Genomic DNA, 27,354 nt, shown 5'->3' on the forward strand with positions numbered 1-27,354 from the left:
TATTACACTCTCCAACAGTATCTTTACAATACCTGCAAGAACACAACAGTGCCATTATTCTAGATGACATCTCTCGAATCAGCGAAACACCAGCTGAGTCAGATGTCACTTCCGTGACATGATCGAGCTCAGGGCTGAGAAACGGTGAGTGAGGAAAATTTGAGGATGATCACCCTCCCCCACTGACCCAGGTGTGTGTCTATTGTCATTGGTATGACCTGGCGGAGAACATGAAGTGCCGACAACCACATGGATCAGTACTCCTTCAGATGCGTCATGGGCCCCTTTTTTAACTTGCTGTGTGAGTCTATCACGGGAACTGGAAGCAATTGTGTATGCTGTCAAATCTGTTCATTTCTAAATGTGCACACGATTTGACCAGTTGTTTGCCACCTCAACCTGGTCCCGTAGTGATGTCTCCATGGAGACGGCGTCGGGCCTGATGACCGCCAGCAGGCTTCTGAGCAGCCTGAAACTGAGCAGCTGCTGGGCAGGGAGCCCGGACAAGATGACAGTTACAGAGGATGGACACCAGGAGGCGACGTATCATCACTTGGACATGATGTGCTTTACATCTAACAGGCACACTCATTCAAACATATAATGTTATTGTAGAACAGTGGTTCCCAACATGGGGTACTTCGCCTGTCCACTGGGGGTACTTGAAGACTCATGAGACCATAGGCCTACTGGTAAAATGCACATGAGGGGGTACTTCAGGGCAGAGCAAAATTCAGTTGTTACAATAACCAAAAAAGCTTTGGAACCACTGTTGTAGAATATACTGTAGATTCTATCCACTAATCACTATAGTTCGTTATAAAAATACATTGTAAACAAGAATTTCTTTGTCGTAGCTTTTTAATGACTCATTTATATTGTATGAAATGACAATACTGCATTGAGTCAAATATATTTTTCACCTTTAAAGTTGGCGACTTTGTGGTTTATTACTTGACTTTCGCTGCTGCCATGACTCCAATCATTTCTGGGACTTCCAGTCAATTCAAAAAGTAAACTGAACTCCAATTCCATTTTTTCCACATTGTAGAGAATTGGAATTGAAATGGGAATTCACCCGAACCCTGGTTACCAGTTTCAAAGTGTAGTAATGTAAAACTAGGGAAGATCTCAAATGCAATATCCTTGCATCCTCTCTCCTCATCAAAGCCCAATGGAGGAAAAGGTCAGGGGTGGGACCTCAGAATTTCTCATTCAATGGGTTTTGAGAAGATGAGTATGCAATTGAGATCTTCCCTATGTCAAGACGAATAGCACTTTCCTTTATTTCCCAGTCAGTGAAAAGCTGTGACCTCTGGACCTACCATTGGCCTTTTAATCATGTTATTTCAACACTTGACTTTCAGAATTGGTTATTTTTGCCCCATCCCTGCTTACCCAGTCTTCAATCATTCATCCACTGATTTGTCTACATGCACACCATTTGTCAATCTTCCCCTTTTTCTCTCTCTACCCTCCACTCTCTCTCAATGACACGTATCCTGTGACCACTCCTATTCTTCCTGTCCTCTCTTCACCTCATTCTCAAAACCCATTGGAGGTCAGAGGAGGAACATCTGGCTTTCTCATCCAATGCGTTTTTAGGAGGCGAGGAGAACGCAACAGATTCTCCCTCTGACTTAAAGGAAGCTTCCTAGATGGCTACTGACACGTATTGTTAAACCTAGGTCAATAGCATGCCTAAAAACTCATGACTCCCTCTCCCCTTTTCTCTTCATCCATCCATTCTGGGCTAAAGTGGGGGACGCCTGTCTTAAGGGAGATGATGAAGTAGAACAGGTTCAAAAGGATGAATGGGACAGTGAGCAAGTATTCCTCTGACTGTTTGTTTAGTGTTCTGTATAGTAGAGTATTTATTTCTAGGAGTGTCTTTAGTGTTCTGTATGGTAAGGGAGTGTCATCGTTGGGACCAGGCTCAGACTGGTCACACAGAGTTCAGTGATGGTACCTCGGGTCAACCCTTCAGAATCTCAAACATGTCCATTCCCTATGTTCACAGTGAACTCGCCCTGACCTATCAAAATGCTCCCCTATTGCCCTCACACCCTGGATTAAAATCCAACTCCTAAACCATCCTGTAGAACTGAGAGGATTGTATAGATAGAAGCAATATATTTCCACCCAGCTAATCTAAAAGGCAAGACGAAGCTACTACCATAATGCTTATCCAATCCCTTCAGATCTACAGGAGTGCCTTGGTGTAGGGGCTAGAGGTTGATTTGGAACAATCTCCTTCCTACCGTAGTTGCCCTAGCTCTCCCGTTGTCCCCTCGCAGTGTTCTTAACTCCCCACAGTAGACTAAGGTGCATTCATGTTAAATCCACATCTGTCACACTGAGCCAGCTTTCCAGACATATGCACACTCACTAACACATGGCAAGCGAAACAGACACATTAGACAGGGGTTCACCAGGGGGTAGATGTGCGTCTGTCCCAACCCTCAGAGGTAGGCTACAGGACCTCCCCAGCTGTTCCTGGGTCAGGTTGAACAGAACACATTGGTTCTCTGATGCTCATGTCCCACATCAGCTGTCCTCGTTCTTCTCCCTGCTCAGACGGAGGGGTACTGGGGCAGGGAGTTGAGCTTAGTAGTCGTCATCTTCTCGGTCTTCCTCTCTGCCCCGGCCTCAGCTGTCTGAGCAGCTGCCAGCGTGACACCATCTGCCAACACACTCCCCCAAGCATATGACAGGTGTGCAAAAAAAGTTTGAAAAAGATAGTGACTGGCACACATTCACCTTTACCCAGGCAATCCTTTTTCCTTAACACTCCAACCTCTACTTGTAATGCTATAGCATAGTTGAGCTCACAGGCGCAATAGACAACAGATGCATGTATATACAATGTGGGATCCTGATCCAAATGACATCGTTGATAACAAGTGAAGCTGTAATCCAAACCACCAATACCAGGCCTTGTACTGTCTCTCTGTACAGTCTATTTACATGATACAATGCTGCTGTAATGCTGGGTAGCAAGATATGTAATACATAAAACAGTTTTGTACAAATTTGCATATAAACTAACAATCAAAAGGGGAAACCGAAATTTCTTAAAAAAAAAAACTCACATCCCTACAGAACAAAAATAAGATCAACACAGCCCCCCCAAAGAAAAGACACGGCTCGATCACACACACACACACACACACACACACACACACAGAGCGGATAGAAAGCTGAAAAGAGAAGTTGTCCAACTCTGTAATCTCTTTTTCAAACCGTAGCTCTGGCATGCTCCTGTAGCTTGTGCTGTTTAACCCATATTGCTTCAGACTAAGGAGGGGGGCGCACACACACTGACAACCATGTGCTCACACACACACACAGCATGGCTGGATCACATAGCCTAACTACACTGAATACATGTGCTAATGTCTGAGGATTCACAAAAATGACCTAGCACTAGTCGAGTGATGCCAATTCATTCAGATATTTTACACAACTGCATGGGTTGCGCTATCCCATTCATACCCCCATATATCAGGTAACATAGACGGGTAGTGCCCAAGCCTCACTCAGAACTGCACCAGGGTCAGTGTACGCAACCCTCTGCATGAGAGCCAGTTGGGAGATTCTGATGGAACTCCTTGACTAAAAGTTCAGTCCCACATGATAGCTGGTTAATTAAACGTTTTTTTGTCCCCGTTCTCACACCTCTTATGACTGTCAGTCACTTGATCAAAAGGAAACGGTGCCCGATGACCAGGTTACCTAAAAATGGCCTATCGAGGTAACCCCCTCACCTGGAAATAACGAAGTGATTTTAAGAGAAGGCTTCACACGCACAATGCGATGAGGAGAAACATGTCCTGCTGCGAGGTAGGCAGGTCGGAGAGGCTTACGTGTCTTTGTCATGCAAGACAGCGAGGGTACAACACTGTGTACAGACAGAGCCCTCTGCCATATTACCTTTTGTGTTCAATACAAATTAGTGAACAGCTGTTTTCCCATGAATATGTTTGCAATTGCATGCACGCTAGGGTAGCAGCTGTGAGAGAGCACTGTGGCAGAAGTGCCCAGTGGCGGAAACGGTCACACAGAAGTTTGAAACAACGACCACATGCATTTTGGAAAAGTTTGCAGTTCGAGCGGTCATACCTTTCGGACAACTGACCCGACCAACTGATGTGAATGGAGAGTAGAAATGGAGACAACTGAACTCGTCGGGATACTGCACGTGCATACAACTTTAGACAAAATGTCCGTTGTCTATTTGGCAACAAAGCGGCCAAACAGCTCAGGGGCTGTATTCAGTGGGGCACAACGTTGTGATGGAACGTCCAGATAGAAATAGGTTCCGCAGAACAGACATGCCTCTGACCTGTTGAAGGGGTGGATCATGGTGGCTCTATTTATGGCATTTCTATCCATCTCCCACATTCACTACGTCTCATCAACAGGTACCCTGGGATTCTTTTTAAAAGACAACAAAAAACAGAATATCGGCAAAGACACAGGAAAAACAAACGGAAACATAAAAAAACAAGACAAATAGTGATCGTTCATGCATCTCCCCCTCAGGCAAGGTCTCTTTCACTTTTCTCAAGGTTGTGATTTTAAAAACGAGTCCGATATCCTTTTGCCACTCATGCCAATGTTCATGTCGAGGGTCCAATCATACTTCAGTCTTTGTGGATGGTTCTTAACCCTATATTCTCTGAATCTTGTCGGCGACCACTACAGGGTTCTCCTTGCGGATCTTGGCAGCTGCCTCCGCCTTGTAGTCGTAAGGGCAGTTGTGCTTGTCGGAGTACCGATGGAGACCGCAGAACAGGTTCCCACAGCGACAATCGAACCCTGGGGTAGAGTTCAAAGGTCAGAAATTAGAGGGAAACCACTGTAGGAACCAAACACCAACTCAATAAAAAAAAAATGTGCCTCTTAAGACCAGACACACAGGAATAAGAGTTACATTCCAAACTCCCTACATTGCAGTTGCCTTGTGCAGATTATTAGATCAATATGTGACATTGATGGGGTTCCTGCCATGTTAGACACTACTTATACAGTCATAAAGATCTGAGACCATCACAAATGTGAAAGAAGTGTTTTACATTGCATGAACCCCATCAATAGTCAATTTGTGCATGCGGCCTCAAACATGGCCAATCTCTTCAGCAAAAACAGCATACATATTGCTCAATCCTGTCATTCCATTTCTTTGAAAAAGCACCACATCCTGCTCTGGCATGCTCACCTGTTAGGCCCACCCTCTTGCGGCACATGAAGCACCTATTCTTCTTGGGATTGGGGGTGTCTCCCTTAGCCTTGTCACCAGTGGCAGGGCTAGAAGCAGTAGGCTCAGTCACAACTGAAGGAGAAAACAGAGAAAAGCACTTAAATATACACTTCTTTCAGTCTGGAGATTCAAATGAAACAGAGTTCCTGTGTTTTAGCACTCAAGTACAAGGACTTAAGTCAGGGTGCATCTAAATACACTGAGTGTACAAAACATTCGGAACACCTGCTCTGTGCATGAAAGACTGACCAGGTGAAAGCTATGATCCCTTATTGATGTCACTTGTTTAATCCACTTAAAAAAATTAAAAAAATACACAAAATAAATCAGCGTAGATGAAGGGGAGGAGGCAGGTAAAAAAATATATATATATATATTTAAGCCTCGAGACAGATTGTGTATGTGTGCCATTCAGAGGGTGAATGGACAAGACAAAATATTTAAGTGCCTTTGAACAGGGTATGGTAGTAGGTGCCAGGCCCACCGGTTTGTGTGAAGAACTGCAACGCTGCTAGGTTTAACGCTAAACAGTTTCCCCATGGACACTACCGTTCAAAAGTTTGGGGTCAGTTATAAATGTCCCTGTTTTTGAAAGAAAAGCACATACTTTGTCCATTAAAATAACATCAAATTGATCAGAAATACAGTGTAGACATTGTTAATGTTGTAAATGACTATTGTAGCTGGAAAGGGTAGATTTTCAATGAAATATCTATATAGGCGTACGTCAACAATGAAGAGGCGACTCCGGGATGCTGGCCTTCTAGGCAGAGCTCCTCTGTCCTGTGTGTGTGTTCTTTTACCCATCTTAATCTTTTCTTTTTATTGGCCAGTCTGAGATATGGCTTTTTCTTTGCAACTCTGCCTAGAAGGCCAGCATCTCGGAGTCGCCTCTTCATTGTTGACGTTGAGACTGGTGTTTTGCAGGTAATATTTAATGAAGCTGCCAGTTGAGGACTTGTGAGGTGTCTGTTTCTCCAAATAGACACTAATGTACTTGTCCTCTCTCTCTCAATTGTGCACTGGGGCCTCCCACTCTATTCTGGTTAGAGCCAGTTTGCACTGTTCTGTGAAGGGAGTAGTATATCCTACCCGTTTGGCCCTGTCCGGGGGTTTCATCGGATGGGGCCACAGTGTCTCCTGACCCCTCCTGTCTCAGCCTCCAGTATTTATGCTGCAGTAGTTTGTGTCAGGGGGCTAGGGTCAGTCTGTCACATCTGGAGTATTTCTCTTGTCTTTTCCAGTGTCCTGTGTGAATTTAAATATGCTCCCTCTAATTCTCTCTTTCTCTCTCTCGGAGGACCTGAGCCCTAGGACCATGCCTCAGGACTACCTGGCTTGATGACTCCTTGCTGTCCCCAGTTCACCCGGTCGTGCTGCTGCTCCAGTTCCAACTGTTCTGCCTGCGGCTATGGAACCCTGACCTGTTCACCGGACGTGCTACCTGTCCCAGACCTGCTGTTTTTAACTCTCTAGAAACAGCAGGAGTGGTAGAGATACTCTCAAAGATCGGCTATGAAAAAGCCAACTGACACTTACTCTTGTGTTACCGACTTGTTGCACCCTCGACAACTACTATGATTATTATTATTTGACCACGCTGGTCATTTATGAACATTTGAACATCTTGGCCATGTTCTGTTATAATCTCCACCCGGCACAGCCAGAAGAGGACTGGCCACCCCTCATAGCCTGGTTCCTCTAGGTTTCGGCCTTTCTAGGGAGTGTTTCCTAGCCACCGTGCTTCTACACCTGCATTGCTTGCTGTTTGGGGTTTTAGGCTGGGTTTCTGTACAGCACTTTGAGATATCAGCTGATGTAAGAAGGGCTATATAAATACATTTGATTAGTACACAGCGTTGTACGAGATCTTCAGTTTCTTGGCAATTTCTCACATGGAATAGCCTTCATTTCTTTTCTTTTTTTAAATCAGCCATTTCCAGCTACAATAGTCATTTACAACATTAACAAATGTCTACAATGTATTTCTGATCAATTTGATGTAATTTTAATTGGCAATTTCTTTTTTGATTTTGAAAAACAAGGACATTTCTAACTGACCCGAAACTTTCGAACGGTAGTGCATGTCAAGAATGATCCACCACCCAAAGGACATCCAGCCAACTTGACACAACTGTGGGAAGCATTAGAGTGAAAATGGCCAGCATCCCTGTGGAACGCTTTCGACACCTTGTATTACCCATGCCCCGACAAATTGAGGCTGTTCTGAGGGCAAAGGGGTGGGGACTCAATATTAGGAAGGTGTTAATGTTTTGTACACTCAGTGTATACGCTAATGCTAGTGGGTTGAACAGAGCAATGTTTCCCTCTAGAAGTGCGTTTTATATCAGGCTCTAGAAGTGTGCGTTTTACCAGGCTCTGCTTTATCATCTCTTGAGATGCTCATCTCTGTCATTTGTTGAGTCACTGGAAGAGAGCCTTGAATAGTTCTGCAGAGGGGGCAATTGATAGAAAATAATAAGTTAGAGATATGAGAGAGCAAAAAGTAATGAGACATCCATTGTATCACATGCGGGGACACACACCCCTTACCTAGCCATGTCTGCAGCAGAGCCAGATGAAGGGTCTTCTTTGGCTAGACTGGCCTCTAGTCGCTGGATGGCTGAGGCATCAGGGGTAGGACTACCAACTGTTCCTGAGAGACAGCAAAAGTAAGACATCAACCTCAGATGGGATAAGATACTTTGTTGTTCAACAGTTTCCTCAACAGTGCAGCTGGCCCATAATGTTTATGCTAATTTTAGCAGAGCGAAATAACTTCCCTATGCAATGTAATGCCGCTTTGGTGAGAGTCTGGTTTTGGGGACGACAACGACACACTGTTTGGAGTAGATTTGGGTTGTGTGTGTGGTCAGTAAGAAACAGGGTGGAGGAGGAACTTACCCATTGGGCTAAGTTGACTCAAGCCGTGGGTACTACTCTGCTGACGGTTCAGGTGCTCCTTGTAGCAGACCGAGCACATGCCGTTGTTCCTGGGGTTGCCATAGAAACCACAGCCAGTGGTACAAAGCACAGGCGTCAGGCTTGGGTTAGTCTCTTGGGCCATCGCTGTTGACAAATGGGAGCAAGGTATCTTGTTAGAGTACATGCGTGACAGCGAGTGTGAGACCTACAGTACCAGTCAAAAGTTTGGTGTGTCCAAACTTTTGACTGGTACTGTAGGTTACTAGATGTCAGGGTGGTGGTTGGGCACATATATTTGAAAATAACATACCAGAAAGGAACATTAAGACTAATAAAGAAACGGGGGGGAAATCGAAAAGACATCCCCTGAAGCAAGGATTCTACTATCGAAGGGGCAATAAGCAGTTGAAACAAAGCGTTCTTCCCACCACCGTTTCAGTAAAAAGCGGGGAGGGGTGGGGCTGGAGAAATGTAATCACTCAAATTCAAAGAGAGCTATGGATGCAAGGTCTGACCATCCATGATATCAAAATTAGCTTTAATCACGTTGAGGCTATACAGTGCTTGTTTACAAACAAAGGAATAAAACATAGCTTATACTTTGGGTTTTGATGGGGTACGACAGTTGAACTAAGCTCATGAGGCATTTATAAGTTGTATATCCTTCAAGAATCAGTGGGTACATATCAATTTCAGAGGCCTTTGAAGCCCCCTCCATCTGTGCAGAGGTCATTACAATACAGTAAGCCCTGGATTCATCTCTATTTTGAACTGATATGCAATCAGGACACTTCAATTGTAAATGACCTCAATAAGAAACAATATTGTTGCTACGATCACATAAGATATCCTCCTCGCAATCTCCAAAATACAACAGCCACAGGACAACTTTGTTTGGATGTCGTAAAGGACCATTTGTCAAAACTGAAGAAATATAGCTAGCTAACGATTTCCTTTTCCACATGGAAAAAACATGGACAGAGACTTGGTAGCTACGTTAGCTAGCTGGGATTTTCTACAAGAAATCTGCTTCCCGAAAAAAAACTTCTCCCAAGTGAGTGTGACACCTACTCCCGTTGCCTGCTGCTTGGATTCCACCTGGCGATCTGTTCACCGTCTGTCCTGGCCCACCTCCCCGTCTGCAACAGGTATCCCCGCCACACTCCCGAGCTTTCGCTTGCCTCCAGCACACATGCACTGTTGGGGAGTGACTCTGAACTTTCAATGGCCCCAAGTTGTTATATTTTTTTCTTGCACTTTATGCTATTTGCCTCATGACTCCTGTGTGCTTTGTTGACCATGAACTTGCTTGTTTCCCCAAGTGTGGGAACAAACAGTCTGTCCCACAGTTGGGTACTCTGACTCTCTATTGGTTATACAGACTCTTGGTCCCCCATCCTATTCTAACCACCTCTCGCCGGCTTTGTATTCATGTTACCTGATGAAATTGCTGTACAATATGATCTTGTTGCCATCTAATGCACATTCAAATGTCATAAATCAACACTGCAGAGCATTCCCTGTCCTCTGTTGTGCCCCGATTGTATTACTTCTGATGATATATGGAAATGTGCATGTACACCCTGGCCCATCTACTGTTGCTAGCCCCAATTCTGACTTGGATATCTGCTGACTGTGCTTGGATATCTGCTTCACTGATTTCTGCTCTCGTAAAAGACTGGGTTTTCTGCACATTAACACTAGAAGCTTATTCCCTAAAATTGATCAAATGAAAAAAAATTGTTGGTTCACAGCTCCAATCCAGATGGGTTGGTCATTACTGAGACGAGGTTAAGAAAATGTGTTTTGAACACTAATGTTAACCTTTCTGGTTATAACCTTTTTCGGCATGACAGATCTTCCAAAGGCGGTGGAGTGGCAATATTTGCCAAGGATCACCTTCAGTGATATGTTGTCTCCACCAAGTCTGTTCCCAATTTGATTTGCTGGTTTTAAGCATTAAACTTTCAAATAGCTCTTTGTTGACTGTTGCTGGGTGTTATCGTCCTCCATCAGCACCGGCCTGAACCGTACCTGCCCTAAGCTCTCTCCTGGCCCCTTACACTAAGTCTGAATCTGTCCTGCTAGGTGACCTAAACTGGGACATGCTTAAACCACCATCCTAAAGCAATGGGACTCCCTAAATCTTTTTCAGATTATTACCAATCCCACAAGGTATGACTCCAAACACACAGAAAAGGCTACTCTCCTTGATGTTATCCTCACAATCAATCCTGATAGGTATCCGTCTGGTGTTTTCTGTAATGATCATTGTTTTACAGACTGTGTTCGTAATGGCTGCTCAATGAAATGACCTGTCCTGATTTGTCATAGACGTTCGCTAAAAATCTTTAATGAGCAAGCCTTCATGACTTGGCCTCTGTAAATTGGTATAGAATCAGCTTGATCCCTGTCGAAGATGCTTGGACCCTTTTTTCCTTATATTTTCAGTGGTATTGTTAACAAACACGCCCCCGTATAGAAAATGAGAGTTAAAAACCAGGTCAGCCCCTGGTTCGACCGTGATCTGGCAGAGTTACTCCATTTCAAGAATTCCATTTGGATAAAAGGCTCAGCACACACCTACTCAGGCTGACTGGCTCTCGTTAGGGCAAATGAGAAATAAGTGCACTCAGGCTATTCGGAAGGTCAAAGTCAGTTACTTTAAGGAGCAGTTATCCATGTGGGTCTAACCCCAATAAGTTCTGGAAAACAGTTAACCTGGAGAATAAACCCTCCTCCTCACAGCTTCCCATGTCTCTTAATGTTGATGATATGGTTGTTACTGGCAATGAGCACATGCCTGAGCTCTTTAAAATCACCACTTCATAAATCAGGATTCATATTGGACTCAGCCATGCCTCATTGCCTGTTCAACATGTCCTCATCTCCCACCCCTTCTAATGCGACTAGCCCCGATGCTCCTACCTATTTTTCCCCTGCCACGCTACAAACTTCCTCCCTGCAGGCAGTCAGAGTCCAAGGAGCTCCTTAAACTTGATCGCAAAAAAACATCTGGGTCAGATGGTTTAGACCCTTTCTTCTTCAAAGGTTGCTGCCCCTATTGTCACCAAGCCTATTGCTACCAAGCCTATTGCTAAACTTTTTAACCTGCCTCTCCTCTCTGGGAAGGTTCCCATTGCTTTGAAGGCATCCACGGTGTGTACTTTATTTAAAGGGGAGATCAAGCTGATCCTAACTGTTATAGGACAATTTCTATTTTGCCCTGTTTATCAAAAGTGTTGGGAAAAAAAATGCCAATAATCAACTGACTGGCTTTCTTGAGGTCTATAGTATTCTCTGGTATGCAATCTGGTTTATATGTAAAATTGATGATGAAATTCTTCATTGTGCACAAGAAAACAGGAGAACAAATAGTGAGAAGAACAAATTGAGACATGTTCTCCTTGGCCGCAGCTGAGCGTGTCAGCAAGACACTCAAGGTAACGAACAACCGGTAACTTCCCCAAGACGAAGTAGGCTTCAACACTTTGCAGGGAAATAAACATTAAACCAAATTGAATATTACATTAAAGATCTATGATATCGCTCACAAAAATAAAGCTAAAATGAAACAGGTGGCACTTGACACCTCCAGTCCCTAGGGGAGCTTATCCCATTGTAGTCATGACCAAAACATGTCAAATGCTCTGGGAAGGAGCCACAGCAGCCTACTCAGAACCTTCTGAGATGTCAGTGTTATTATGGCCCTGCGATCAACAAACAATATGCCTGTCAGCCTTTGCACTTAACCACACGTGTATGCTGTAGTCTCCAACCCCCCCACACAAGGATTTCCTTAAAGCCTCTTCGACTGCATCAGGTGTCTGCCGGCTGACTACACAGCAAAGTCTCTTGAAAGCACCAAAATTGTTGATGTTGCCTGGAGAAAATGTTTGAATGTCACGAGCTGTAAGATGATCGTGACCTGCTCAACGCCCGACAATCTATATTTTCCACCTGGGCATGTTTGGAACACGAACGCTCTCACGCATCTTCTCACAGAGAAAGAAATAGCATTTGCAAGTCAACATTATTTTTATTGGACAGACAAAGGTGGTGAGTATTTTGCTCTACTGCCATCCAGGCCCTGCTGCTCTCCGATAGAATGTCAGTTAGGCCATATGTCAAGCAATGTACTTCAAGTGGATAAATTCAGAGTCTATAGTGACTATATATTTAAGCAATAAGGCCCGAGGAGGTGTGGTATATGGCCAATATACCATGGATAAGGGCTGATCTTACGCACGACGGAATGCCTGGGCACAGCCCGTAGCCGTGGTATATTGGCCCTATATCACACCTCCATACACCCGAGGAGCCTTATTGATATTATAAATTGGTTACCAATGTAATTAGAGCAGTAAAACTAAATGTTTTGTCATATCCGTGGTATACTGCTGATATACCATGGCTTTTAGCCAATCAGAATTCATGGCTCAAACCACACAGTTTAGAATTTAAATCAAACACCAGCTAGGCTAATTTGTTTCGTGACTGTAGCCTATCCTACAGTTCATCACACCATTTGGGGGAAATGGCTTGGCACAATGTGCTTTTTAATCACGAGGATAGACCTAACCAAGGCTGCACAGATTTGCCTAGCTTTACCTCAAATGTCGCTAATACAACTAACAAGTAAGGTCTACTACAGATAATCGAATCTGAGCAGTGCCTTGTTTAGTTAGGTCAACCGTCATGGAACACTTTCATGATGTTCACCAGCTGGCAAAACGCAGTATCTAGATTTTTAATCAGGCTAGGCTATCCAATGACTCATATCATGGTCAGTGACATTAATCAACAACCTCTTAAGGAAACAAACAGCTAACAAAGAAAACACTGAAATACATTGGATGTGGCCCAAAAATCACCGAGTCACGCTACAGTACAGAAAAAAAATGCTACCAGACAAGACCTAGCTAGACAAGTAACATTGCCGAGACCAAAAGCAATAATAGTGCTAGCAAGCCATCTTTGTCGCACACAATGTATTGTAACTAGATTAATGAAGTAGCTAGCTAGACATCAATCATCCACGTTTCGACCCTTGTTCTTTTGTGCTTTCTTTGTTTGCTACTCATCTCTTCCTGTTGTTTGGACGTCGTTTGATAGCTCCCATAACGTTACTAGTTACCTATAATGACTCTTTGCATAGAATGTTGTTAGCAAGGTAACCAGACAAAGAATGTCTGAACTCAATGTCGTGTTCAATGGAACATTCATTTGTCGTTCAAATCTAACATGGAACTCATTTTAAAATCAACCAGTCAACTCATCCGATCAAAACACGAACAATTCGGTTAGTAATAGCAACTAGTTAGGTAGCTAACTGATAACGTACGTACCATTTTAAAATTATCTTTAGACAAAACACAAATACGAAAAAGTACCTTAAATATATCACTAGTTTACCTTTTTTTAAATATAGAAAACCGATAGCATAACCTTCGGTTGCTGTAACGTTAGCGACCCTGCTTCCTGTCTTGTTTTTCCCCTGGCACAGCTAGACTAACACGTTCGAAGGCTTGTGATATTGTCAGTGAGGTGGTGACAACTTTACCTCGCTAGACCTTGTTTACCAGGCATAAAGGATAACTAGGCTCTCCCCTATACAATACACACATTTATAAAGTTAATTGATTATATTAAACAAATAATAATAATAATAATAATCCTTACGAAATTCCATATTACGTTGATGTTGATCCAATTCTTCGGTGTCCCTTTTTTCTGTCTTCAACCATACACCAAGACAACCCACCGTTTCAAATCTCGATTCTCACCTGCCCAAATTGATCGGAATCACACAATATGTATGGTCTGGTTAAGCAGTCGTTTTTAAACAAATCCTCTCCCCAAAATGTATTTATCGCTCTTTTCTCTGACGGAGGCTGTGCCTTCTCTTCCTTTCTCTCTCTCGGTCGTTTCATTCTATAGTAAGAGGAGTGGCGGATGATGTCACCGGGAATAGAACGTACTGTGATTGGCTACCCGAGAACCCCTGGCCGGAGTGTCTCACACCGTACCGTACAAGGGGTTGGGCATTCATTCGTCATCCACCCACGTATAGTCTGTGGGTATCGAGCCATAACATTAACTTTATTCATGTATGTGTCTAAATTAGTCATTCAAATAACGTTGACAGGCTTGTGATAACATATGCGTATTTAATATGTGAGAATATCACAGATTTATTTGTCCACCACAGACAGCTTCTTGAAGCATTGAGGCTATCCAGCCAATTGTGTCGAAAATAGGTTCATTACTCGAGTCTTTAGTCAACATAGTGTAGGCAAGTGGCACATTCTGGTCAAAATAATTTAGAGAAGCCAAATTATTATAGATGACGTCCCACACACCGGAGATCGCCTTTTGTCTTCAACTGAAACTAATATCAAACAATGCAGGTGGTTGTTCGACAAAAACGACGCTTCTGACGTCATTGAGCACGTGCTTCTAATAAAGCGATACAGGCGTCCTCACACTGCTTCGCAGTAGTCTGTCTATACACTGCAAAGCCAGTTCCAAGCATTACTCGGTGCTCCGGTATCAAACGTAACGTCACTAGCTGTGTGGGTGTTGCAATGCGGGCTCGTTTCCTCTCCCCACCCCAGTCAAGAATCAAGAAGAACAGCAAAACAAATCTAGGGGTGACATCAGGGGCGAAAATCTGATATCAACTTTGGAGGGGACAATTACATGAAATTTTCTCAAGAGCAATTCCTGAGGGGGACACCAAAAGTAGTGCTGTAACACATAGCCTACATTGTAATATGGTAAATGTATATTGAGGAACCAAAGAAATAAGGTGTTTGCCGTACTCCTAACTACCGGTACCCAAAACTACACAACTAATCACAACAGCAATACCATTGCCTTTAACAAATCTTAGTTCAGTCACCAGTTTAAGTTGAGAGTGGGGGTATCCATGGCATTTTCCAATTATGTTCCTATTTTACAAGTCAAAAAAATTTAGAACCTTTCATAATGTTGCCAAACAAAGACTCAACAAACTTACCTGAGACTCCCTGTCTCTGCCAGTCTGTCCCTGCAAATCTGTCCCCAACTCTGCTGTCTGTGTGCCATCTGTTGCCTGCTCTGCCCAATGACATCATTGTGAAACATTTCCATTAGAATTTCATTTCTTTCTTATGAACATTTTATCAACTAGTCTTTGAGATATTAGGCTACTAGGGTTCTTACTTTGCGTTTTGGTGTACTGAAAAATACTCTGATGTCCGTCTTTTATTTTTCTGCCATTTTTCTACCTGGCTGGCTGGCTACACACACACAGTGTGTGTGTTATTAACAGTAGGAGATGGGCTTCTATCATCTTATCTTTTATCATTCTATTTGGGCTTCGATCTAAAAGGTAGCTAGCAAATGTGAAACGGATTAAAATGACAAGAGTTGACAGCTGTATGAGTTCACCATTTACACAACATATGCTGCAACCTTTTGTAATTTTAATAGTTTGTTTCATATTGGCTGGCTTCCAACAATAGCTGAATTTGCAAAGCTAGCGAGCACCAATTCCGTTTCAGTGGTGTTTGCTATAATCTTTGCTACCCGGGTTAAATAAAGGTGAAATAAAATAAATAAATAAAAGTACTCATGCGACAATTTAGCTTTTGCAACGAGACCATTAAATATATTTAAGACAATGGTAGAAGAGAGTGTAGTTCTGTTCAGTTTGGACTTCAGTTTATCGCTAACCTTATCACAGGGACTTTGAAGCACTAACTTACATCATCTGCATGCTAATCTTGGAATAAATTGACGATAGCAAAGATTCCATCTTTGACGAGGCCACATAAATGGAATAATTACTAGCTAGCTTAATAGTTAATATTTGCCTGCTAGCTCTGCATATTCAGCTAGTGTGTGCGCGATTGACTGGATTAACCTCACGTCAGTTACGTTCATTGAGTGCCTTTCAGACAGTGGATACGACCCCTCTGTTACCTTGCCAACTAAGGAACTGGCAGTGGATCAAACCATTGTGAGGCAAAGGGTGGGGCGGTCGCAATCTTTTGAAACTTAAAAACGCGCTATTAAGTGTCTATAATCAGCACAATTGCTTTCATTGCGTATTATTAATATTATTTAAATTACATAGTTATGTTTCAGTGATATATTGGGGGGACAAATCATATTTTTCCCAGGATGGGGGGGTCGTGTGTCACCCGTCCCCCCCGGGATTTCCGCCCCTGGGTGACATACCCATCAGACACACACTATCTGTTTGTCGGGAGGTACTGACTCCTATGCTCTTTCATGATAAACTTGTCTGGTATGTGCAGTAAACGTAATTCTGGAGTGAGAATCTTGCCAAGGAGGTCGAGATCCTATAGTCTGCACACACAATGAAACCAAAAACAGCATTAGACACTGGGGTATCCAGACATTGACACACTACATGGCCTACCACTCTGCTCCCTATGTGAGAACATGTTTGTGGTTTCAGTGGATGTGTATTTGCCCTGTGGCTACACACCTTCCACGTCCAAAACATCACTCCTTCTATCACCATACAGAACGTCCCAGGCTGAAGAAAAACATTGGGGTGGGATATCGTGTGTTTGTGTTAGGTGCTCTTTGCTGGAACCCTAGATTGGTGGTGAGGGGAGTGTGTTCGCCCAGGATTTATCATCACACAAGCTGTAACACACAAACAAACAATGATAGATTAAACAGCACAAATAGACGCCCACCAAAATGCATAAATAGGGGAACAGACGGAACCCCCCCACAAGCCCCATTCTGGCCAGATTGTAAAGTAAACTGACAGTTTTTTCTCCATGAAAACAGTAAATAGTTGGGTGTATTTGCAAATCATTTGCGTCATGCCTTTCAAAGACGCCGAGGAACATCCGATGAACAATATTGTGGGACAACAAGTGTTTAATAAAAATGTTTGTAAAACAAGACCAATAATTGAAACTTTGCCTCTCTAGCGTTTGCTTTTGGCATAACAGAGCCTTTCAAGGGCCACTGGGTCCAATACGGAGACTGATAATGTGCCTTTATCATACAATTGTGGTGTTGTGTGCGTACACTGAGTCTCCCATTCCCTGACAATAAAACAAAATATGTTTGTGCTCAAGCCCTGTTTATGTGTGTGGCTGGGACATACAGTACATGTGAGACACAGGAGGCTGCTGATGGGAGGACGGTTCATAATAATGGCTGGAATGTAGTCAAGGGAATGGTATCAAACACATGGAAACCACATATTCGATGTGTTCGATACCATTCCATTAATTCTGTTCCAGCCTTTACTAAGAGCCTGTCCTCCCCAATTAAGGTAACACTGGGTCACTGGGGTGTGAGATCTGCATTTGCTCAGTCCTGAGAGTGCGAAAGAAGGAACATATTTTTAGCCTTAAAAGTGATTTATGAGGGGTTTTGTATGTGGAGGTTAAAGGGTAAGGTATAGAATATCCTATCCCACCCCCCAATTTTGACAGGGGCATGTGAGAAACTGTGAGTTGACAAAGTAGCAATGACAACAACAACATACAGGTGTGTCTGTTTGTACAGTATCTGGAACTGCCTGCCTGTACAGCCCATGGGCTAAGATAGGTATACATACATAGATAGATGAAAAGAAAGAGGGAGAAAAAGGAAGGGAGAAAAAGGAAAAGAGACAGGGCAGCGGTCTTATGAATCATTGTGTCAATGTCCTCTATGTGTTTATGTATACAGTGTGATAGGCCTACTGTTTTAATGTGCATGATGTTCAAAATACACATTCAAATTACATTCTACTCACACACAGAGGGTGATACACACACAGATTTATTTCATCTTTATTTAACTAGGCAAGTCAGTTAAGAACACATTGTTATGTTCAATGATGGCCTAGGAACAGTAGGTTAACTGCCTTGTTCAGGGGCAGAATGACAGATTTGTACCTTGTCAGCTCGGGGATTTGAACTTGCAACCTTTCGGTTACTAGCCCCCCCCACACACACACACACACACACACACACACACAGACAGACAGACCTTGTCTGTCTAGCGTCAGTGTATAACACTGTTGATCAAGGGGTTGGTGAAATGGCAGCTTAACCATGTTGTGTTGTGCATGATAAGCTCTTTACTGCACAGGACAAATGCCGCTGCCACAAAAGTTCATCCACACCCCACTCTGTTTATGCAGCCTCAGTCTGAGAGGGGTTATGGGTGGTGGGGACACATTAAAGGGGGTGCAGAAAGGGTTCAATATGTTTAATCAGATTACAGAGGGGGTCTGTTCATTTTGATCATTGGCTTTATGAGGGAGAGCATGGTTTTTATAACTAAGGTGTTCTCCAGTGCATTTTTCATTCAAGTTTTTTTTATTCTTGCACAAAATAAAAGGTTAGACATTCCTTGTTATGGCAAAAGAAAAGAAGAGAGCGCTTGTCAGAGTGAGAGAGAGAGAGAGAGAGAGAGAGAGATAGCCAGTGAGTACATGTGCTTGTGAAAGAGAGACAATTATATCTGAATGGAATGTGAATTGCTGACTCGGCACCACTTGATCAGCCCTCATCAATTTGTTTTCTGTTTTTTTTTTTTTTCAAAAGGGAGGAGTCCAAAGCCTCAGTCTTTATGCCTACTGCCCTCCTCTCATCCCTCCCATATACTCACCACCAGGACTGGAGGTTTGGGGGAATAACCATGATCATATTACACTGGGGCAAGTTTGGGGAAGTCCAGCGACGGAGCAGCACTGGGTATATGAGTGTGCTTGTTCACTGTAATTTGAGGTATATTTCAGTGAAATATAATACAAGTTGTGAAGTAAAGTGAGAGTATTATAGTGTCTCTTTTTTGTGTGTGGTATTGTGCAGGTAGGCTATGTGTATTGGCGTGTTTTATTTGAGGGAATTCTTATGGAGTGAATATGTGTGTGTGTGTGTGTGTGTGTGTGTGTGTGTGTGTGTGTGTGTGTGTGTGTGTGTGTGTGTGTGTGTGTGTGTGTGTGTGTGTGTGTGTGCATGCATGTGTGTGTGTACGCGTGCACATTTGTGAGTGCAGCAGGTATCCTCTGTTCTCCAGACTGGCTGGTCTTTGTTGCTGCTTCCTCGTGCAGATGGAAATGGCCACGTGTGTCTGTGTCTGCTGAGTACTGCTCCGCCTCCATCAGGGTGTGAGCTGTCAATCAGAGCCCTTAATCTCTAATCCCGCCCTCTTACTATTGGTTCTTGTCCCTGACGCCTGTGACGCTGCCTTACTCACCACACACTAACCTCTCTCTCTCTCATCTAGAAACAAACAGCAGAGTTTGTTTGCCGCTGGGAGGAAACCCTCCCTGCTTCTTCATGTTTAGTGTCAACAACTCTTTAGCACTGCATTCCACAGTGAAAGGTCACTGGTTATGAGGTCCCTAACACGCAAAGAAACACTGGCATACACATAGACTCACACAGCAGCCCCGACACTTTGCTTTAAAGGCAGCAAACGGAAGAAAATGAACTGAAACAGGGAGGGACAATCTTAACATAAACAAGAAGATGCTCATTTATTTTTCATGGCAAAATGTTTCCTAAGTTTTCAATTGTGTGCCCTAATGAACACCAACCTGTTTTCTTTGAATCTGTGTACACCACACACCACCTTTTTCTGTCGAAGTTTATTCAAGAAAGAGAAAGTCAGTAAGATAGTTCAAAGTTGTTCTTCCCCCCTCCAAGGAATTGATATGGCCTTTTTAGAAAAACTAGACTGGTTATAATCCAACCAAGAGTTTACTCTGTTAGAGTTAAGTGACTATTTAGGAAAATGCCTAAAGGGTAAACTGTTCCCTGTAACAGATCTGTTGACACTTTTAACTCCTTTAATCAGTCCACTGATGACTGCGTCTTGTTTTTCTATTGATCTCACTAAGATGCAATATTCAAAATTCACAGTATTGACTCTCTGTGTAGTTGTGATGGATTCTATTGCCACTGTGACCCATGTCGTGAGATATATGTGAATAACAACAAATCTGTTGTTTGAGTCAGTTACCACATTCATTATGCAGTGATCACTACCCTCTAAACCCGCTTATATGATCTAATGATTCACAATGTATCACTTACACACACACACACACACACACACACACACACACACACACACACACACACACACACACACACACACACACACACACACACACACACACACACACACACACACACACACAGTTGATGTCTTCACTATTATTCTACAATGTAGAAAATAGTAAAAATATAGAAAAACCCTTGAATGAGTAGGTGTGTCCAAACTTTTGACTGGTACTGTATGTATGTGTGTTTTGTATTTGGCTAAGGTCATAGGGGTTGTTGTGGGATAAAGGGCTCAGGTTGCATTGAGGACCTCGCTCACCTATCCCAACATGGATTCCCCTATGTTTGTAGCTAAGTTTACCTGCACACAATCTCTCCAACCAGAGTAATATAAGACAAACTTTTTAGCCTACATACTCATGCAACATCATAGTACGGTCCAGAGGTGTATTTTACAAAGAACAAAACAGTAGGTTACATCCAAAGTTCAAGGATAGGTTCTTTGTTCTATCATATCTACACTCAACACAATAGGTATTTGGACAGTGAAGCTAAAATATTAAATGTATCTCTATACTCCAGTATTTTGGATTTAAAATCAAATGTTTCATATGAGGCGCTAGTACAGATGTCACTTTTTTTTTGGAGTATTTTCATGCATACAGTACCAGTCAAAAGTGTGGACACACCTACTATTTCCAGGGTTTTTGTTTATTTTTACTATGTTCGACATTGTAGAATAATAGTGAAGACATCAAAACTATGAAATAACACATATGGAATCATGTACAGTAGTAAACAAAAAAGTGTTAAACAAATCAAAATATATTTTCTTCAAAGTAGCCACCCTTTGTCTTGATGACAGCTTTTTACACTCTTGCGGTTCTCTCAACCAGCTTCATGAGATAGTCACCTGGAATGCATTTCAATTAACAGGTGTGCCTTGTTAAAAGCTGTGGAATTTCTTTCATTCTTAATGCATTTCAGCCAATCAGTTGTGTTGTGACAAGGTAGGGGTGGCATACAGAAGATAGCCCTATTTGGTAAAAGACCAAGTCCTTATTATGGCAAGAACAGCTCAAATAAGCAAAGAGAAATGACAGTCCATCATTACTTTAAGACATGGAACATGGAACATTTTAAGAACTTTGAAAGTTTCTTCAAGTGCAGTCGCAAAAACCATCAAGCGCTATGATGAAACTGGCTCTCATGAGGACCCCCACAGGAAAGTAAGACCCACAGTTACCTCTGCTGCAGAGGATAAGTTCATTAGAGTTACCAGCCTCAGAAATTGCAGCCCACATAAATGCTTCACAGAGTTCAAGTAACAGACACATCTCAACATCAACTGTTCAGAGAAGACTGCGTGAATCAGGCGATACCCCATCCTATCTGGTTAGCGCTTAGTGGGACTGTCATTTGTTATTCAACAGGACAATGACCCAACACACCTCCAGGCTGTGTAAGGGCTATTTGACCAAGAAGGAGAGTGATGGATGACCTGGCCTTCACAATCAATCAATATTTATATATATTTTAGTTGTCTCAATATTTGTAGAATGGCTGCTGGAGGTGTTGACATATGGCATTGTGTCCAAGTCAGGAAACACTCATCTCTGCTGTCCACTCTTATTGCCTACACCCTTGTCACACGACACTGTGCACTCCTTGGTCCACCTCTCACGACCTGTGTCCCCAATTACCACCAGATTTTAACAGGGATCTCTGACAACAGCCTGCATCTGAGAGGGAGGGAGAAAGAGGGAGGGAGAAAGAGGGAGGGAGGAATGGAGGTACGGAGGAAGAGAGAAAGAGAGAGAGAGATTTTGGGAGGGAGAGAGAAGAAAGAGAGGGAGAGAGCTAGGGTGGGTGGTATGTGAAGGGATAAACTAAAGTGACCAACATGGACAGGAGTTGCAGTAGATATGTCACCTACTGGCGCCTCTATCTTGCCTACTGTCCCATTAGGATCATGTGTCCTACCAATTCATTTGTTTCCTGTTTTCTATTGTTTGATATAATATTATTGTTTGATTATAATATTATTGTTTGATTAAAATATTATGAAGACGACTACCAGATCTCTGTTTTGATGAAGAGGACACAGTTATTGATGTGAGTGTCACAACATCCACAGAAGGTGGCGCCTCTCCCCGTTCGGGCGGCGCTCGGCGGTCGTCGTCGCCGGCCTACTAGCTGCCACCGATCTCCTTTTCTGTTTCTTTTGGTAATGTCTGTGTAGGGTAGCACCTGTTTTGTGTTTAGTAATTAGTAGGGTATTTAGTCTGTCTGTTTTGGTTTGGGGTTGTGCGGGATTGTTTCGTGTCAGTGATTGTATGTTGAGGATTTATCGTTTCTCAGGCCGTTACGCATTTTTGGGCATTTGGGTTGCATTAGGGTTGCTGGGCTGCGTCCCGACTCGTTCCAGGACTGAGGGAATTGATTTACCCTGCCTTGTTTGTTCGGCATTGTGGACTGTTGTTTAATTAAACGTGTGTCCACGTACTTGATTCTCCTGCGCCTGACTTCACCCCTCCTGCATATCTATTTGTGTGACAATGAGGCAGAAGAGGGCGAAAGATGAGGAGAGAAAGAAAGAGAGGGACAGAAAGAAAATAATAAATGGAAGGAATTGGAGGATAGACCAGAAAGAGACGAGAGGAAGAAAAGAGGAATAAGGAGGGGAAATGGAAAGGGGAGAGGATGAGAGGCAGGAAGAAGTAAAGAATGATACAGTTGCCAAAAATACAAAGAATTTCAGGAATGAAAGAATGAAAAAAAATGGCGCAAGAAGAGATGGAGGTTGTGGGAGAGGAGGATGGGGATGTGAGGGGAAGAGGAAAAAAGATGAGAAAAAGAAGGGACCAGGGAGCTTGTTTAGGATGTTGGAGAAGCACATAGTAAACCAGAGCATCGTGTATGGTGCAAAAATAATTATGGTTATTTGAATTGTACCAGTACCAGTACCGGTAACAGTAACTAATCCTGCCACATATTTCACAGGGAGTCCCAGGAGTTTGTGGAGAAATATGAGGGATCTCTTGGGAAAGGAAAGTGCAGAAAGCTGTATGCGTATAAAGGCATGGTGTGGGGGGAGGACAGAGTCGTCGGTTGGTGACAACCCACTGGGCACACACTGGTTGTACCAACGTTGTTATCATGTCATTTCAATTAAATTACGTTACACCAACGTGGAATAGATGTTGAATTGGCGTCTGTGCCCAGTGGGAAGGACATTGATTTGTTGATACTTGGACCAAAGTTTTGTGTGTTCTTTATTGCGTGTCATATTAATTGTACCAGTTATCTATGATCCTTTACAACACAATTATAGTCAGCAGACCTTTGTGGGATCTATTTCATGACATTGCTAGTTTTGCCGTTAGAAATATTAACTTTCAGCGGGACTTTGAAAACGTCAAAACTGCTTGCATTCCATGGGAGATGAAAATCAAAAAGATTGAGAGTAAGAATGTATTTTACCTCTCCCTGTCTTTTGTATCCCTGCAAGGTTTTGTTTGTCCTCCCTGAATGTAATTTTGTTTCAACTTCCCTTAGCACACACTTACATCTGTTCCTCAAGTCTGACAACAATTTTGGCTCCTAATTTATCCCGTTTCACCCTCCTAATTTGGGTATCACTTTGTTGAGGGTCCTCTTGCCGACCTCCTTGGAGTCTTTGTAAGTCACTCTGTGAACCCCTGTTTTAACTCATTCTCCTCAGTGTGAAGAAACACAGTACCATGACTGTTTTTGTGCCTCCTAAAGGCCATTTTGGCTCCTCGGTTGCCTCCTACTTCATATTCCTGAGGTGAATGTATGGCATCAACATTATCCTGTTTGGGCTGTTTGGTCATGGTGCCAGAGGTAAGAGGCTGACGTTTGGCCTGGTCATGGTGCCAGAGGAAAGAGGCTGACGTTTGGCCTGGTCATGGCGCCAGAGGTAAGAAGCTGATGTTTGGCCTGGTCATGGCGCCAGAGGTAAGAAGCTGATGTTTGGCCTGGTCATGGTGCCAGAGGTAAGAGGTTGACGTTTGGCCTGGTCATGGTCCCAAAGGTAAGAGGATGATGTTAGGCCTGGTCATAGTGCCAGAGGTAAGATGCTGATGTTAGGCCTGGTCATGGTGCCAGAAGTAAGATGCTGATGTTAGGCCTGGTCATGGCGCCAGAGGTAAGAGGCTGATGTTAGGCCTGGTCATGGTGCTAGAAGTAAGATGCTGATGTTAGGCCTGGTCATAGTGCCAGAGGTAAGATGCTGATGTTAGGCCTGGTCATGGTGCCAGAAGTAAGATGCTGATGTTAGGCCTGGTCATGGCGCCAGAGGTAAGAGCACACTTCATCTTCAACTCAGAATTGGGGCCAGTATTTGAAAACAAGGATGGTCCAACTTGGGCCATCATGGAGTTACAGTCAAGCCTTACAACTTCTCCTGTATCACTCCTGTGCTCCCCACTGCCCATGAACCTTGGCACCCATGTTTTGAATCCCATTGTCAAGAACTCCCTTAAATCTGGTCTCAATTCCGAAATCACTTTAGCCTTAAACAAGCAAGTTGCTTCTCTCCATTAACATCTAATCATTTCTTCTCAGCGTCACAGATTGACAGATTGATCCAGTTCTGGCATAGGAATGGTCTGGTGACCTATTTGTTGATAACACATTAGTCTCATGCGATACTCTGGTGGTTGACCATAATATTCCCAATACCCACTTTTTTTAGATACCTGCAAACTCGCAGCTTCGCCCAAAAATATTTCCCTAATTTCCACTCAAGCCCACAAAGTGTCCAGTCGAGAGGTGCTTAGATCTTAACCCGTATCTGATGGGCACAATCTCCAGATTATATGACATAATACAAAACAATGATCCGCCTTCCTTGGCAAATACAAAATCCGCATGGGATCACGACATGGGTGGCGAGCTACCCGATGATATATGGCAACACAGTATTAAGCGTATCCACACCTCATTATTTTGCATAAGTCATAGGCTCCATCAGTTCAAAGTTTTGCACCGTCTCCATTACTCAAATGACAGATTGGCAAAAATATCCAAATGTTGACCCCAAGTGTTTGAGATGCCACCAGTCCAGAGACTACGGGACATGTTTTGGTCATGCCAATCTTTGAGTGGCTTCTGAGACCCCATTTTTGAGGCACTCTCACATATGTGTAGTACAACTGTTAGCCCCAACCCGTTCACTGACATTTTTGGGGTACTTCCCCTAGACCAGAATCCTACCACACATCAGGCGAATGCAATAGCATCACTGCTAGCTCGCCGCCTTGTCCTCTTTCACTGAAAGTCTGCAAAGCCACCCTTCTTGCAATGGGTTAAGGAGGTCATGTCATCTCTGCCTCTTTTACATTTTTTATTTTATTTCATCTTTATCTAACCAGGTAGGCCAGTTGAGAACAAGTTCTCATTTACAACTGCGACCTGGCCAAGATAAAGCAAAGCAGTGCAACAAAAACAACAAGACAGAGTTACACATAAACAAACGTACAATCAATAACACAAAATAAAATAAAATAGAAAAATCTATGTACAGTGTGTGCAAATGTAGAAGAGTAGGGAGGTAGGCAATAAATAGGCCCTAGAGGTGAAAATAATTACAATTTAGCATTAATACTGGAGTGATAAATGTGCAGATGATGATGTGCACATAGAGATACTGGTGTGCAAAAGAGCAAGAGGGTAAGTAATAATATGGGGATGAGGTAGTCGGGTGTGCTATTTACAGATTGGCTGTGTACAGGTACAGTGATCGGTAAGCTGCTCAGACAGCTGATGCTTAAAGTTAGAGAGGGAGATATAAGACTTCAGCTTCAGAGATTTTTGCAATTCGTTTCAGTCATTGGCAGCAGAGAACTGGAAGGAAAGGCGGTGACAAGTGAGCTGAGATAAGGCGGGGCTTTACCTAGCAAAGACTTATAGATGACCTGGAGCCAGTGGGTTTGGCGATGGAAATGTAGTGAGGGCCAGCCAACGAGAGCATACAGGTCGCAGTGGTGGGTAGGATATGGGGCTTTGGTGATAAAACGGATGGCACTGTGATAGACTACATCCAGTTTGCTGAGAAGAGTGTTGGAGGCTATTTTATAAATGACATCGCCAAAGTCAAGGATCGGTAGGATAATCAGTTTTACGAGGGTATGTTCGGCGGCATGAGTGAAGGAGGCTTTGTGTGGAATAGGAAGCCGATTCTAGATTTAATTTTGGATTGGAGATGCTTAATGTGAGTCTGGAAGGAGAGTTTACAGTCTAACCAGACATCTAGCTATTTGTAGTTGTCCACATATTGTAGTTCAGAACCGTCCAGAGTAGTGATGCTAGTCGGGCGGGAGAGTGCGGGCAGCAATCGGTTGAAGAACATGCACTTAGTTTTACTAGCATTTAAAAGCTGTTGGAGGCCACGGAAGGAGTGTTGTATGGCGTTGAAGCTCGTTTGGAGATTTGTTAGCACAGTGTCCGAAGGTTAGGTACACTGTGCATGGGTTCTGACAAAAGTTTGACTTAACCTGGTCTCCATTAATACAATACGTGAAGAGCCTGTATTTTACTTAGTGTAACTTGCATATTTTGGTAAGCAGTCATGTCTGCTCTAGTGGACATATATTGTGCTGATAAGATTCATCTATAATTATGACACCGATTTTATTTGTATTTAAATTTTTCCATTGTTTTTGTTTCTATTACTGTTTATGTTTCTGTCCTATTATTATTATTTTTTATATATGTTATCCTTGTATGATGCCTTGGTGGGTGGGTGGGTGGGTGGATTTGGAAGGAGGGGTGGAGGGAGAGGTGGAGGGAGGGATGAGGGAGGGGTGGAGGTCTGGAGGGAGGTGTGGAGGGAGGGTGAGGGGTGGAGGGGTGGGAGGGAGGGGTGGAGGGATGGGAGGGAGGTGTGGAGGGAGGGGTGGAGTTGTGGAGGGAGGGGTAGAGGGAGGGGTGGAGGGATGGGAGGGAGGGGTGGAGGGATAGGAGGGAGGTGTGGAGGGAGGGGTGGAGGTGTGGAGGGAGGGGTGGGAGGGAGGGGTGGAGTTGTGGAGGGAGGGGTAGAGGGAGGGGTGGAGGGATGGGAGGGAGGGGTGGAGGTGTGGAGGGAGGGGTGGTGTTGTG

At 43.4% G+C, this 27,354-nt stretch overlaps 1 protein-coding gene across 2 annotated transcripts; it reads right to left on the reverse strand.

Moving 5' to 3' along the window:
• Nucleotides 1-847: 847 nt before the first annotated feature.
• On the reverse strand, nucleotides 848-14,137 carry LOC106585353 (AN1-type zinc finger protein 5). 2 transcript variants are annotated; one of them, XM_014171445.2, is made up of 6 exons: nucleotides 13,871-14,137; nucleotides 8,168-8,332; nucleotides 7,817-7,919; nucleotides 7,637-7,713; nucleotides 5,222-5,335; nucleotides 848-4,821 (listed from the first exon to the last, which is right to left on the reverse strand). In XM_014171445.2, the coding sequence occupies exons 1-6, from the start codon at nucleotides 13,878-13,880 to the stop codon at nucleotides 4,673-4,675; spliced, it is 618 nt and encodes a 205-aa protein (XP_014026920.1). In that variant the 5' UTR covers nucleotides 13,881-14,137; the 3' UTR covers nucleotides 848-4,672. The 2 variants fall into 2 exon arrangements, with proteins under 2 accessions (XP_014026920.1, XP_014026921.1); XM_014171446.2 differs by lacking the exon at nucleotides 13,871-14,137 and adding an exon at nucleotides 13,604-13,693.
• Between the last annotated feature and the right edge of the window lie 13,217 nt (nucleotides 14,138-27,354).

Source organism: Salmo salar, chromosome ssa24 (assembly GCF_905237065.1).
Source record: "Salmo salar chromosome ssa24, Ssal_v3.1, whole genome shotgun sequence".
NCBI classification, from domain to species: domain Eukaryota; kingdom Metazoa; phylum Chordata; class Actinopteri; order Salmoniformes; family Salmonidae; genus Salmo; species Salmo salar.

Excerpts from the sequence above, each read along its gene's own strand:
- LOC106585353 (XM_014171445.2), bottom strand. Across the intron at positions 7,920-8,167 it reads GAGTCAACTTAGCCCAATGG|GAACAGTTGGTAGTCCTACC; the intron begins GTAAGTTCCTCC and ends GCTGTCTCTCAG. Across the intron at positions 7,714-7,816 it reads TCTGCTGCAGACATGGCTAG|AACTATTCAAGGCTCTCTTC; the intron begins GTAAGGGGTGTG and ends CCCCCTCTGCAG.